Below are 14,640 nucleotides of genomic sequence, written 5' to 3' on the forward strand. Positions count from 1 at the left end.
TATTAAAGAGGCAATGATAACAGTCGAACGTGACAATTGTAACTACAGAAAAGCATGCTGGGAAACGCCACCTCCTCCGAGTCCCTACCTATCTTTTTTTAATGGTGCGATCTGACACGCTGATGACACACAAACTACAAATCCCATACTGCAGTACAATACGGGGAAAGATGTCTTAAATTATTTACACAAATATAGCCGACATTTACAAATCTAATTTTTCAAACCCACAAATATAACCGCGATTTACACTTGTTTTTTTTTTTTTAATGTTGTGTGTGCATTTATCATGACTTATCATTTGTAAATACTCAATTCTGCTTGTGAATTGTTGAAGGTGTGTTTGTGGATCAGCTAGCACATGCATTTATTTTTTAGACAAACCTAACACCGTTTTCAAGTTATCACGTGTGGGAAGGCCCGTCCCTCCATCCGCTAGGCGGCAGTGTTGCTCTCAACTTGTGTGCGTGTTGTTTTTTGTTTAAGTTTCTCCTTGCCGGGTTGCAGTGTTTAGAAGAGGGGGTGTCATTGATCTTTGTGACCTGTGGGCCTGTGCTGTCCTCAAGTAAAAATCAAATTGACTTGACATTATTTCAGTGTACTTTATATACTTTTTGTGTCAATTTTGTTTTGTGATGTGCAGTGAGAAACAGCAGCCTAGCTCACATTCTGTCAAGAGAGCGGGACAGGGATATAAGCTCAGCACGTCTCCATCAGGACTGAGATGGCTCAGCCTAAAGAAACATCTCAAGCCTCTGCGGCGACAGTGTAATTAACCTCTTGTGGTATTCGTGAAAGGTGTGTACCTGTCGATCCCCGATGGTTGCGGTTGCCAGCAGCCACAGGGTCAACACAGAGCATCGCCAAGGCAACAAGGTAGGCCACCTGCAAAGGCCAAGCTGACCTCCGCCACAGTTTCATCCTGCGAGAAGGGAGGAGAAAAGCGAGGGACAAGGATAGCATGGAGGAGGAAGCGAGAAGGGGAAAAGGCCATGTGCAAAGATTAGAACCTGAAGGCAGAAGAAAAAAACAGCAGAGGACATTGCTTTTTGAACAAGTAACAATGTAAGGGGTGAGTCAGCGGAGGTCAAAGGTGAAAAATGAGAAGGGCAGAGAAGCTTTCACACCACTCACTGTAACACAACTTCCTTGTTCATAAAACAACAATGGCTGCACTGTCCTCTCATTCTTTATGTCCATTACGATTAGTACTTCCAATTTCCTTTTGGCAGTAGCCAGTTATGGGCCATGATGACGATCATGACCAGTGTTCACAATTTAGGAAACATTTTATATTATATTATATTATATTATATTATATTATATTATATTATATTATATTATATTATATTATATTATATTATATTATATTATATTATATTATATTATATTGACGGCACGGTGTACGACTGGTTAGAGCGTCAGCCTCACAGTTCTGAGGACCGGGGTTCAATCCCCGGCCCCGCCTGTGTGGAGTTTGCATGTTCTCCCCGTGCCTGCGTGGGTTTTCTCCTGGCATTCCGGTTTCCTCCATCCATCCATCCATCCATTTTCTGAGCCGCTTCTCCTCACTAGGGTCGCGGGCATGCTGGAGCCTATCCCAGCTGTCATCGGGCAGGAGGCGGGGTACACCCTGAACTGGTTGCCAGCCAATTGCAGGGCACATAGGAACAAACAACCATTCGCACTCACAGTCATACCTACGGGCAATTTAGAGTCTCCAATTCATGCATGTTTTTGGGATGTGGGAGGAAACCGGAGTGCACGCAGGCACGGGGAGAACATGCAAACTCCACACAGGCGGGGCCGGGGATTGAACCCGGGTCCTCAGAACCGTGAGGCTGACGCTCTAACCAGTCGGCCACCGTGCCGCCCCGGTTTCCTCCCACATCCCAAAAACATGCATTAATTGGAGACTCTAAATTGCCCGTAGGTGTGACTGTGAGTGCAAATGGTTGTTTGTTTGTATGTGCCCTGCGATTGGCTGGCAACCAGTTCAAGGTGTACCACGCCTCCTGCCCGATGATAGCTGGGATTGGCTCCAGCACGCCCGCGACCCTCGTGAGGAGAAGCGGCTCAGAAAATGGATGGATGGGTTGCTTGTCCAATAGAGCTACAAGACATATCCGGACAATCGATTGCAATATTTCGCTGGAAGATTTAGTTATTACCCAACATTTTATAAGCTAAAAAAATCAATTGCGTCACTCAATATGATAAGCTTAATCATGAGCTCTATATATTACTGTGTCCTTTTCTATTTACCTGGTTGCCTTTTTAATCGGTCTATTCCACTGAGTAGCCTTTCTACGAACAACAGGCCATGGCCGCATCCATTCCCACCTTAGCTCGCCTCTTCTTCCTTGTCTCGCTTCTCTTCCTGCTCCTGAAACGAACAAGCACAAAGGTCAGAGAGGTCAGTGTAGCTCAGTAGCTTCGAATGGCCTTGTATGAAGGTACGCACTAAGCTACACACAGACACACACACTTGCACGCACACAAAGAGGTAGAGATGTGAAAGTCTAGATTCTGTCAGATCCATTGTTTACAATAGGTTCACCTAGCCCCAGGCTCAATGTGATCCCCACTCTAGACAACATAAAGGTTTGGCTCTTTGGCACTTTCTGTCATACACATTTGCACATACCGCACACGCGTATACTGCATATACTGTACATCCACAAACACATGGACGTGTGATTGTCCATATCTTTCATTTAAAAAAAAAAAAAGAGTTTAAATAATCCAAAACATAGACTAGCCATCGTTCAGCAGGGCCCCAAGACCCACAGATGGTGATGAAACTCTCATTCACATTTGGACATGGACACACACACATGCACACACGTTTGCACAGACCCTCTTTGCAAGGTAAATTCAAACAGAGAGACAGTAGTCGGCTGGAGAGATCCTCCCTAAATACAAGTGAGTGGCAAACTCAAACGGTAAATTAGCATCCCCCTCGTAAGTGTGTGTCAACACACCTCTCTTTACAAAGGGACTAACTCAGCAAACGGAATGAAAGACAACAGATTCGCATTAATAACAAAATGCCCTCCCCTCTTCAAACCTTCATTATTCATCATGCCTCATTCAAATTCAGCCCAGCCTGCTGCAAGTGCTTGGGAACTTACGAAGGATGTGTCAGCTTCAACCAAACATGAGCAGTCCACGTCGTGCCACTGACCCCTAGTGGTGACAAATATAACAGCGTCAGGGACACTCAGGTGGCCTTTTGTTACTTTTCAGTCCATATTTAGAACACTGGGGGGGAAAAAAGGTCTTCATTTTAGATTGCACGTGATTAAAATGTGGTAAACCGATGTAATTATCCCCTCTTTTCCTTTAAAATAAGCAAATAATATATGTCAGTATGACACGTTAGTCATGTGCAACTGATGTACATGTTCAAATTAAGTCAAAAAAAATTATTTTTTTCAGTATAGATAGATAGATAGATAGATAGATAGATAGATAGGTTCTTAAAATCCACTTCTTCTTCCTTGATCATGCATAAAGAGTTGCAAGCTTCGTGTTATATTTATTTCTTACTATAGTATTCACTGTTTTATTGGTTTTATGTTATGTTTTCTTGTTTTAATCTTCTGCGATGTTACTTAGTATTATGTCCTTTGTGTTTTAAAGGAATTCTACAGCACTGTGGTCAACCATGTTGTTTATAAATGCGCTCCATAAATACATTTGGAAAGGATGGAATGTATTTTTATTAGTTGATATTTCTTGCATTTGTGCTTCTACAAAGGAACAGGTGGGCTTTCATACAGTGTTATAACAAAATGTACCGGGCTCATCCTTCCATTTTCGTCAGCACTTGTCCTCATCGGGGTCACGGGTGAGCTGCATCCTATCCCAGCTGGACTGGACGCCAATCAATCGCAGGGCACATATAGATAACTAACTATTCACACTTACGTTCTCGCCTAAAGGCAGTTTAAAGTCTTCAGTGAACCCCACTTGCATTTTTGGGGGATGTGGGAGGAAGATAAAACCCATAAAAGCACAGGCAACATGAAAACTTCACACAGGAAGGCCAAGCCGAGATTGCAACCCAGAACCTCAAAACTGTGAGCCACACGTGCCGATCACGTGTTCAGTGTGCTCCCAATACATCTTTACACCTCATGTAATTTACAGTAAATCCACTGGTAGTCTGTGTGTAATCTTGCTGTCAGACAGAATAAAAGGACAACGTGACCTGAAGGTAAGAACAGATGTGTGTGTACAAAGTATTCTTTTAAAAATGATCATCAGCAGGAAAGTGACACAGCAGCTCTGGGTGAATATAAAATGTGGTAGTGTTTCAGTGCCATATTGATAAGTGACACCAGCAGTGAGAGAGAGGAAACGAGTGGGACAAATTGTGAACAGCATGACAGTGTCGCCATAGAAGGGGAGCGAGAGAGAGAGAGAGAGAGAGAGAGAGGTAAGGGTGAAAGCGTGTAAGTAAATGAGATGATGATAACAAGTGTAAGATAAAATACACGTACAGAAATTGAATGGCTTCTTTAACAGAGTCCCTCCCGCTCTGCTTTTAGCAGAGGAGCTGTCACATTTATTACAGGAAGCTGAAGCTTTTTCTCTACATTGACATGTACAGTATTTACATATTTCCATGTTCTAGATTGATGATCTAGATCGGATGTTCTAGATAGGGCTTGCATATGCTCCATTCCTGTGCATTCTGTAGAAATACGCGAGATGTGTACCGTATGTTGTGTGGCTGAGTGATTAGGCATGCTGCATGGAAGCACAGTAGCCCATTTCTTATTCTCTTTTTAAAGGCAGGGACATGGCTTGCATTTTTATCAGGTTTGTTCGATGATACACTCATTAAAAGAGTGCAATACAACTGTATGTGTGTTGCGTGTGTGTGTGTCTGTGTATGTGGGTGAACATCAGTTATTATGTGGACCCAGTCGTGTTTAGACCTTGGATTTGGTCAAGGCCACGTATGTATTTATGATGCGCCATGTATTTATGGGCGCTAGAAAATGTGTTATGTCATGACAGAGTTCCCCCAAAAATACAACACAAAAGTGAATGTAGAGGTAATGTCATAAAATGGTTTTTAGCTGAAAGTGACACAAGAAAGGGGGAAAAGATTGCTGGAAGACGTGTGGGTCTGTGTTTAGAGAACATTTCTTCCATCATCACCTGTGTTACAATGTATATAAATTGGCAACACCACACAAGGTTTTCCCACAAAAAATAGACAATTGGTTAGGGCTTACCTTTTTTTAAAACCATGCATTAATGAGAGTTTTTTTTTCCCAAGAAGCCCCGCTCTAAAAAAAAAAAAAAAAAAGCACTTATCCCCTCATTGAACGGAATTTGGTTTTGTATGAAATCCTACTAAATCATCATGAGAAAACATCGGTGTGCAATTTCAGCCTTGGGATGGTGGGAGTTTACTGGATGTTGGCAGCAATAAGAACACTTATTCCCTTTGTCTCTCTGTCACACACACACACACACACACACACACACACGCACGCAAACACACACACACACACACCCACACACTATAACAAAAAGTGATGCACAAACTATGCGCAGACAATTCTTGCTTAAATAAACCCTCCAGCAACATCACACTTCTCACTATGTGAGATGTCTCTATCTGTGTTTTTTTCCATGCAGTCAATTCACACGAGTGACACAGGGGCTCATTGACATGCAATGACACAATCCCACCTCGGCCACAAACATATCTGTGTGCCCTACATCTCAACAGCATTATCTGCTGGCACTCTGAGAGCACATTTGCAAAGTTAAGAACGCACACACTGCCTGCACACATCAATTCCCCAAATTAAACTTGTACTTCGCTTCTCCTCACGAGGGTCACGGGCGTGCTGGAGCCTATCCCAGCTATCATCGGGCAGGAGGCGGGGTACACCCTGAACTAGTTGCCAGCCAATCGCAGGGCACACACAAACAAACAACAATTCGCACTCACATTCACCTACGGGCAATTTAGAATTGTCAATTAACCTCACATGCATGTTTTGGGGATGTGGGAGGAAACCGGAGTGCCCAGAGAAAACCCACGAAGGCACGGGGAGAACATGCAAACTCCACACAGGGCCGGGGATTGAACATCAATCCTCAGAACTCTGAGGCAGACGCTGTAACCAGTTGTCCACCGTGCCGCTTCAGAAGAAATGTTTGCTTTAATTTTATCATCTGCATGTATGTTTACGGCACGGTGGTCGACTGGTTAGACTCTCAATACAGCTTTCCCGGTTCACCACAGCAGAGATGGGGATACGGTTGGGGGAGTCGTTGAATTTCAAAAACTCATCCCATTCCTTCTTCACAAAAGAATCAAAATCCGGGTCCTTCAATGGGGACGTGTTAAAGCACCATGTTGGTGGGGGTCCCAGACTTGACTAAATTTTTAGATTGAGACAAGATAGATTGGTACATGGTCGCTGACGATGATTGGCTGTATTTTGGAGGTAATTCTTTGAGTTGCCGAATTGTTTGAGAGAAAAAAAATCTATTCTTGAGAAAGAGTGGTGAACCGACAAGAAGATTGTGTATTCTCTTTTTGTGAGGTTTTTCAGCCTCCATATGTCAAGAAGACCAAAGTCGTCCATATACTGCTCTAGTATATTGGGCCCTTGTGGCTGATATTGGCATGCTATTTTTGAGATTTGAGCGCTCTATTAGGGGACTTAGCGTAAGGTTAAAGTCATCTCCCATGATAATTGTAGGATTGGCTGACAAGTTTGACAAGTGTGAAAAGAGCATGTGAAAAAAGGCTGGATCATCTTTATTAGGAGCGTACACATTGACAATTGTGTAAAGTTCGTTAAATATTGTAACCTGTATAATTATGTATTGGCCTTCTGGATCTGCTACTGTACTGTTTATTGTAAAAAGTAGTCTTTTATGAACTAGTATTGAGACTCATAAAATTAAATTTAGTGATATAATCCATAATTTTAATTCTCTTTGCCTGCGATCGAATGCCATTGACATTCCATGACACAAAAGTATAGTGTGACATATAATGGATGTGTGTATAGTAATTTTAAATAGATTGGGTACTATGTATTCTTTGTTCTTGTTGTTTTGACAGTTTTCGGGAGATTTTTTGGTATTGTGTTGACAAATGTTATTTAGAGAGGGTGATAGAGATGCTATATTTAAGTACGGCAAAGCCAGTGTACATAGAAGGGTAACGAACAAACACTGGACATAGAAAGCAAACATTAGTGACAAGGGGATAATATGGTGTGTGGTGGTTGTTTGTAGTGCTCAAGAAGAGTTTTGAGCGACTTGTGTGTTTAGTGTGTGTGGAAACAAGCAGATCGGGAAAGCAGACAGATAGGAGTGAGAATTCATGCTGGTGGCATGCGTGATTCCGATTTTTTTTCTTAGTTTGTCGAAGCAAAAGTGGAAAGAATGAAACAAAATACAATACGCTTTTGACAATTAATAACGACAACAGATGAAAAGAAGTACTTATCTAGAAGAGCCAGGGTGTTGGCATCACGAAACAGTTGGCCGTCGACATATAGCCACGCTTGTTTGCCTTTCTCACGATAATTCTTCATCATCGAGTACAAGATTTTACGCCTCTCGTTGATTTCTTTGGGGAACTGGTCGTTCATTCCAAACGAAGTCCCTTTGAGCTCACGAACTTTTGATTTCACAAACACTTTTTGCTGAAAGTGTTCAAACTTTGCAATGATGGGACGAGGGCCTCCCAATCGGTGAACACGGTGAAAGGTAATCTTGTTGACTGTATCTTGCTGTATCTTGAGCGCGGACATCATTAACTTTGTAATCTGCGCCACGGGGTCTTCCGGAGCATTTTGATTGCATTTTGAATTATTCAGTCTTCAACTAAGTTAACATGCATATTTTGGAAATGTGGGAGGAAGCCAGAAAACATGAAAACGCCACATAAGGTCCTGAGCTGAGATTTGAACCCAAAAACTCTCTCGTGTGAGCCAGACATGCTAACCACTGCAGAACCGCACTGACCGATCCGGTATTTATTGTAGAATGTTCTCTGGTTGTCAAACATACCACCTCAAAAAATTATTACCTCTCCATCATGACCAACATTAAAATACAGTCATGTAGCAGGCAAGTGTTCATCTTAAATAATCCAGAGATTTTATTCCTGTATTTATTAATGTAAGCCCACTCCTAACAGAATCCACAGTTTGAACATTAACACTATGCTTAAATATAGTAAAAGAAAAAAACACTACTTAATGATTACATTAAAAAATACTGCACATAAAGGTTAAATAGAAACATTTATTGTTTGAAAATAAAGAGTTCTTAAAAATTAAATGCAAATTTATTGTGCTATACTTCAAAGTTAAATACTACTGAACTGTGCTTTGCCTAGCTACAAGCTTCAGTGTAATATGTTTGAATGTATTTCCTGTTTTAAATAAATTCTTTAAATTGTATTTGCATTTAATTCAGTGATTATTTCACATACAGTACCACTATAGAGAGCCCGCGTACCACTAGTGGTACTCGTACCACACTTGGAGAATCACTGGTGGTCTCTTTCTCAAATGTTGTCAATGTGCATGAATGATTTATTAATTCATCCATAAATGACCTTTAGTTGAACATCACATATTTAACAATGTCTCAGACTAACAGATGCTTTCTAACCTATGTGGTCAATAAACATGCCATTTAAATTGTACAGCATTGGCTTGCCACAAAACTGCTACTGAATGAAGAGTGTGAATCCAATGTTGTAGCACAAAGATACCAGCAAGGTCGTGATATATGGGCTTTGTTTGAGCTCCACTACGTGTACATCTGTGGAAAGTAATAACTCGGTGACAATGACAGCCATCAACGAGTCACGCCAGTTTACCAGCAGTCTGATTCCCAGGCCGCAGATCAACCAGACAAAAAGCATATTAGTGTAAAACAAAGTGTATCTCCCTTTAGGTGGAAAGATATTGAAAATGAAACTGGCGAGAGCACAAAGCCCAAAGAAATGATATATTGTAGTATGTGAAGCGTTTCCCATTTCTGCAGATGTTAAGTTTGGTGGATGAATAATGCAGAGCCTACATACATTTGTTTGACCACAGTATCTTGGTTCACACCATAACATTGGAGGCAATGGGTTAATATAAAAACAGCCACTCTCAAATAGAGCATGTCCATACACAAAGTATTATTGTCACTCAAACTACTGTATTTACTTACCTAATTACCAACCCGAGTTAAATGAGTAGTAGAATAAGTAGAGTCTACTTATCCAGATTTACAGTATACTTAACATGCTAAGTTAAATAAAAGGTGGGCGAATGATTGTCATTACTTAGTCATCTTAAGGGAATGAGTTACGAGTATGAGTTGGGTTTTTTTAATCAAACACGACTTCTCCAGGTTTACAGTGATACACATATTTTTGCAAATTTTAAAAAAGAAATGTTTATTAAAGTAGTTGTCAAACGGAAAGTAGGCATATATAGTATATTCAAAGGTGTTAATGTGAACCAAAACTTAAACATACTTGGCGTCCTTGTTTTGTGCTTACTGCAGCGAAGTCACCTGCATTTATACATAAGAACACGCCGTAGTCATTAACCTACACTAACACCACAGTAAAGTCATAATTACAGAAAAAAAATGTTTTGAAAAATATTACTGTGTCATGAATACTGAACTGTCAAATGAAAACCAGTAAGTACCAAGGGGCGGCACGGTGGAAGACTGGTTAGAGCGTCTGCCTTACAGTTCTGAGGACTGGGGTTCAATCCCCGGCCCTGTGTGGAGTTCGCATGTTCTCCCCGTGCCTGCGTGGGTTTTCTCCGGGCACGCCGGTTTCCTCCCACATCCCAAAAACATGCATGGTAGGTTAATTGAAGACTCTAAATTGCCCGTAGGTGTGAATGTGAGTGCGAATGGTTGTTTGTTTCTATGTGCCCTGCGATTGGCTGGCAACCAGTTCAGGGTGTACCCCGTCTCCTGCCCGATGATAGCTGGGAAAGGCTCCAGCACTCCCACGACCCTTGTGAGGATAAGCGGCTCAGTAAATGGATGGATGGATAAGTACCAAGGTAAATGAGTGTGGCGTTTTTGTGCCGCGTCACAACGTATTCTTACGCCACTGCTGAAATTAGCTCATTGTATGCCGTTCATAACCTTGAAATGTCGAATGTCTGGATTGTCGTAAAACAACAATCCACAAACTGAATGTGACATGATCTACCAGGAATTTGTATTCAAAATGAATATCAACTGCCCAGAAAGAGAAAACTTTCACAATACATGAAATGTTGTATAAGTATCAAGTATTGTCAAATAATATCATATTTTGGTGTGTGTTCCAATTGATCAAAAGTAATCCGAGAGACTCATAACACCTGTTTTTCATGCCTCCATCTAGAGGCACACTTATACAGTGTGTTTCTGCCAATACGGCAACAAGCAATTAGCTAGACCAGTCTCCATCTGGTGAAATGGTCGCGTGGGGAGAACAAGGTGGGAGGCTTGCGAGTTTCTGAATGCAGGAACATTACCTGGCTGCGCTATTGACTTTCAAGTCTTGAGAATGGCCTTGGCACCAAGGTACCATTACAACTCAACTGAGCGGCCTGCACTTTCCATTCTTGTTGCGCAAGCTGTCATACATATCAGGAACTCCTGACATCATCAAATTTACATATACAAACCCTTTCTCACTAACCAATTCGGATTTACTCCAATGGAGACATTTGAATGGTCTTTACCTTGTAGGCTTCCACATACTGTATCATTCTTCAGTGTATTCGTATAATATACAATGGATTTCCATCTCTTCCGTACCGCTTATCCTCACTAGGGTCGCGTTACACCTTGAACTGGTCGCCAGCCAATCGCAGGGCACATAGACACAAACCACCATTCGCACTCTCATTCACACCTACGGCCAATTCTTAGAGTCTTCAATTAACCTATCACGCATGTTTTTTGGGATGTGGGAGGAAACCGGAATACCTTGAGAAAACCTACATAGGCACAGGGAGAACATGCAAACTCCACACAGGCAAGACCGGGATTTGTACACCGGTCCTTAGAACTGTGAGGCAGATGTGCTCACCAGTCATCCACTGTGTCGCCGAGTTAAAAACATGTTTCTTTTTAAATATTACCACAAAGAACCACCAGAAAGGAAAATATATATTGGGATTGTACACTCCAAGTTTATAATGCAGTACACTAGCGACCCCTTTGCTTCCAGCCAGTCGCCGTGAGGTCACTGCCCATGCACAAGACACATGAATTGGTCCGCTTGAACAACAAATAAACAAATCCTTCTTCTTTTACTTTCGGCTTGTCCCGTTAGTAAAGTAAGTAAAGTAATTGAGGAAAAGTAAGTAGTCATCCGTTTCCATGTAAGCTTATCTTCTGCATCCTCCTCTCTAACGCCAACTGCCCTCATGTCTTCCCTCACGACATCCATCAACCTTCTCTTTGGTCTTCCTCTAGCTCTCTTGCTGGCAGCTCCATTCTCATCACCCTTCTACTAATATACTATCTCTCCCCTGGATGTGTCCAAACCATCAAAGTCTGCTCTCTAACTTTGTCTCCAAAACATCGAACATTGGCCGTCCATCTGATGAGCTCATTTCTAATCGTATCCAACCTGGTCACTCGGAAAGAGAACCTCAACATCTTCATTTCCGCCACCTCCAACTCTGCTTCCTGTTGTCTCTTCAGTGCCACTGTCTCTAATCCGTACATCATGGCTGGCCTCACCACTTCTGTTACATAACACACCTGACAAATTTTCTTCACCCGTTCCAACCTGCATGGACCTGTTTCTTCACTTCCTTACCACACTCAAGATTGCCCAGGACTGTTGACCCCAAGTATTTAAAGTCCTCCACCCTCGCAATCTCTTCTCCCTGTAGCCTCACTCTCCCCCCCCCCCTCCCCATCCCTCTCATTCATGCACATATATTTTGTCTTACCTCCGCTAATCGTCATTCAGCGCCTTTCCAGTGCATGTCTCCACCTTTCTAACTGTCTGTCCACCTGCTCCCTGCTTTCACTGAAGATCACAATGTCATCTGCAAACATCACGGTCCATGGGGATTCCATATATATATATATATTACAGTACATACACAATACTAAGATGATGAATGTAACATCAATTAAATCCCCTTACAAACTCTAAACACAAGGTTTATCATTGTGTATCCTTTTAGAATTTCCTTTGCCCGAGTGCGCTTGTCACACTATCAGGCTTGCCCGTCTCATTATCGTCTTTTAATAACCTCTCCACTTAGCGGAAGAGAGGAAAATGTAGGCTGTTGTTTGTTTTATGGAAGGAAAAACACAGACACTAACTGGCTAATAAACACTGGCCCGCTAACACCACGAGTGCAAACGCAGCCAGGTCCCAGGTTTCCTCTTTACACGTTTGTCCATTAAAGCTCAGACAGCTGGCGTTGGTCGACATAGATCAGAACAAGCTTCTCTGACAGACAGAGTGCGGGCCCGAGCCGTAAATCCTGCACACTCTAATAAAGCAATAAAAGGCCTTTAAATGTCAGTGTCCCTCTACACTGCATGATGGATGGAAAGGTAGAAAGCAAAGAAGACACTATGAGATGACTATACACACATAGATTTTTCAACGAGGCTTCTTTCCTCAAAATTTGAGACAAATGCTCTCTCCAAAATTGATACTTTTGCCATGTTGTTACTCTTTTACTTTTTGCTGACTGCTACTTGCTGTTGTGATATAGAATGAAATGAAAATCTTATGTAGTGTTCAGTCTGCATTGAATTCTGCAGTGAGTCAGATGGCAAAAAGTATCTTTTTTTCTGTATTTCATGCACTCAAAGACGCCATTATACAATAAACGTCTGTGCCATGTGTCCGTATCAAATTAGCCTACATAGCAGACTGTCAAAAAGTTGGATAGATTTTTGATATTTTTTTGCGTATTAATTTAGCGTAATGGCAATATGCTTTTGTCAGGTGTTAAAACTATTTTAAAGTTTTGCAATGTTTTCTTTCATTTTGAACCAAATTGTGGCCGGATTTACAGGTTTCCATGGACGCAATGTGACCCAGTTCGGATTTCGAACTATGGCGTTATGAAACTGTAAGCTGAAAAGGTGCATGGAATCAGATATTTTTTTCTATCTGAATCAAGCCTCCAACATATGGGTATAAAGATCAGATATAAATCGGATAACTGGTAATGTGAGTGCAGTGTAAGTGCATGGATCGAGTAAAGCCTGTCACTGCGAGCCAGGCGTCATTGAAATACACCGATCAATGACATACTGTATACGGGGTGCGTCAGACAAGTTCCAAGAATGCTGTTTTTCCCCTTCAAAGTAATTCCCCTGCTAGAGTCCAACACAGTTTCCCAGTCTTCTCTGCCATGCCTTCATTCACTCCTGGAAAGATTCTTTCAAGATCCACCACAGCTTTGTCAACACAGCCATCTTGATGTCGTCCACATCTTTAGAACAGCTCCCCTTGATGACCCCCTTAGGATTGGAAAAGAAGGACAAAAAAAAACATCACACTAAGCCAGGTCAAGCAAGTATGGCAATCTTCTCGGCCAGGAACTGTCAGATGCTCAGGGCATTGTGAGCAGGCGTGTTTTCATGGTGAAGTAGCCACGCGTTGTCCTGCCACAACTCACACCCCTTACTGACGCATAGTTTTGAAGCTGCATGGCCAATAATTAGGAAAACGATGGCTGGCGGTGACCAGTGGAGTAATGCTGAGATTCATTCATTCATTCGCTGGAGCCTATCCCAGTTGACTCTGGGCGAGAGGCGGGGTAAGACCCTGAACTGGTCTCCATCGAATCGCAGGGCACATAGAAACAAACAACCATTCGAATTCACACCTACGGGCAATTTAGAGTCTTAAAGTAACCTAACGTGCATGTTTTTTGGGATGTGGGAGAAAACCAGAGTACCCGGAGAAAACCCACGGAGGTACGGGGAGAACATGCCAACTCCACACAGGTGGGGCCGGATTTGAACCTGGGTCCTCAGAACTGTGAGGCAGATGTGCTAACCAGTCGTCCACCGTGTCGCTTAAAGCTGAAGTTTCCTTTTAAATATATGGTGGTCAGAGTCAGTACAGGTCCCGTTATAAGTTGCGTTTATATCTGTGTTGTGCTGCCCAATGGCTACTTGCATTTTGGCAGTGGGTGCATTGATAGTAACAATAAAATCAATGAAAATTTAAGATCAGCCGTGTACATAAAGCCTTCATCGATATCAGGGTCGCTTCGTGACCATCTGGGGGCCCAAGGCAGGAGGGACTACCCCTCTCACATACATCCACAGAATAAAAAAGCCTACTAATAAGAGGTAACATTGGAAAGATTACTGAATCCTAACGTGGCATTGCAGATTTGAAATCTGAAAATCCTCTGCGGCCCACCAAAACCTTAAATCCCAACTCTGGTCAACACATGAGACTTGGATCAATAATTCCCAAATACTGCAAATAGTGTTTTATACCCATGTACCATAAACATGTACAAAGCAAACCAGTGAGCATAAATTCTGAGCAAAAACAAAGGAGTGGCTTTGTTTCTTGCCTAAAACAGCCACCGAAGAAGCAAGCAAGCATACAGTAGTTATCTACTG

At 42.1% G+C, this 14,640-nt stretch overlaps 1 protein-coding gene across 3 annotated transcripts in view; it reads right to left on the minus strand.

The window, feature by feature from the left end:
* Positions 1-14,640, minus strand: part of tafa4b (TAFA chemokine like family member 4b) — a 56,628-nt gene that overhangs the window by 35,304 nt on the left and 6,684 nt on the right. Inside the window, exons 1-3 of one of the 3 annotated variants that reach the window (XM_061786081.1) lie at positions 3,135-3,168; positions 2,266-2,386; positions 807-922 (exon numbers count right to left, since the gene is read on the minus strand). In XM_061786081.1, coding sequence (XP_061642065.1) covers positions 807-922; positions 2,266-2,333 — 184 coding nt within the window. In that variant the 5' untranslated portion in view covers positions 2,334-2,386; positions 3,135-3,168. Of the gene's footprint in view, positions 1-806; positions 923-2,265; positions 2,387-3,134; positions 3,169-14,640 lie in introns of those variants that run through there. The other 2 variants (XM_061786082.1, XM_061786080.1) reach the window with 2 other exon arrangements.

Source organism: Phyllopteryx taeniolatus, chromosome 9 (assembly GCF_024500385.1).
Source record: "Phyllopteryx taeniolatus isolate TA_2022b chromosome 9, UOR_Ptae_1.2, whole genome shotgun sequence".
NCBI classification, from domain to species: domain Eukaryota; kingdom Metazoa; phylum Chordata; class Actinopteri; order Syngnathiformes; family Syngnathidae; genus Phyllopteryx; species Phyllopteryx taeniolatus.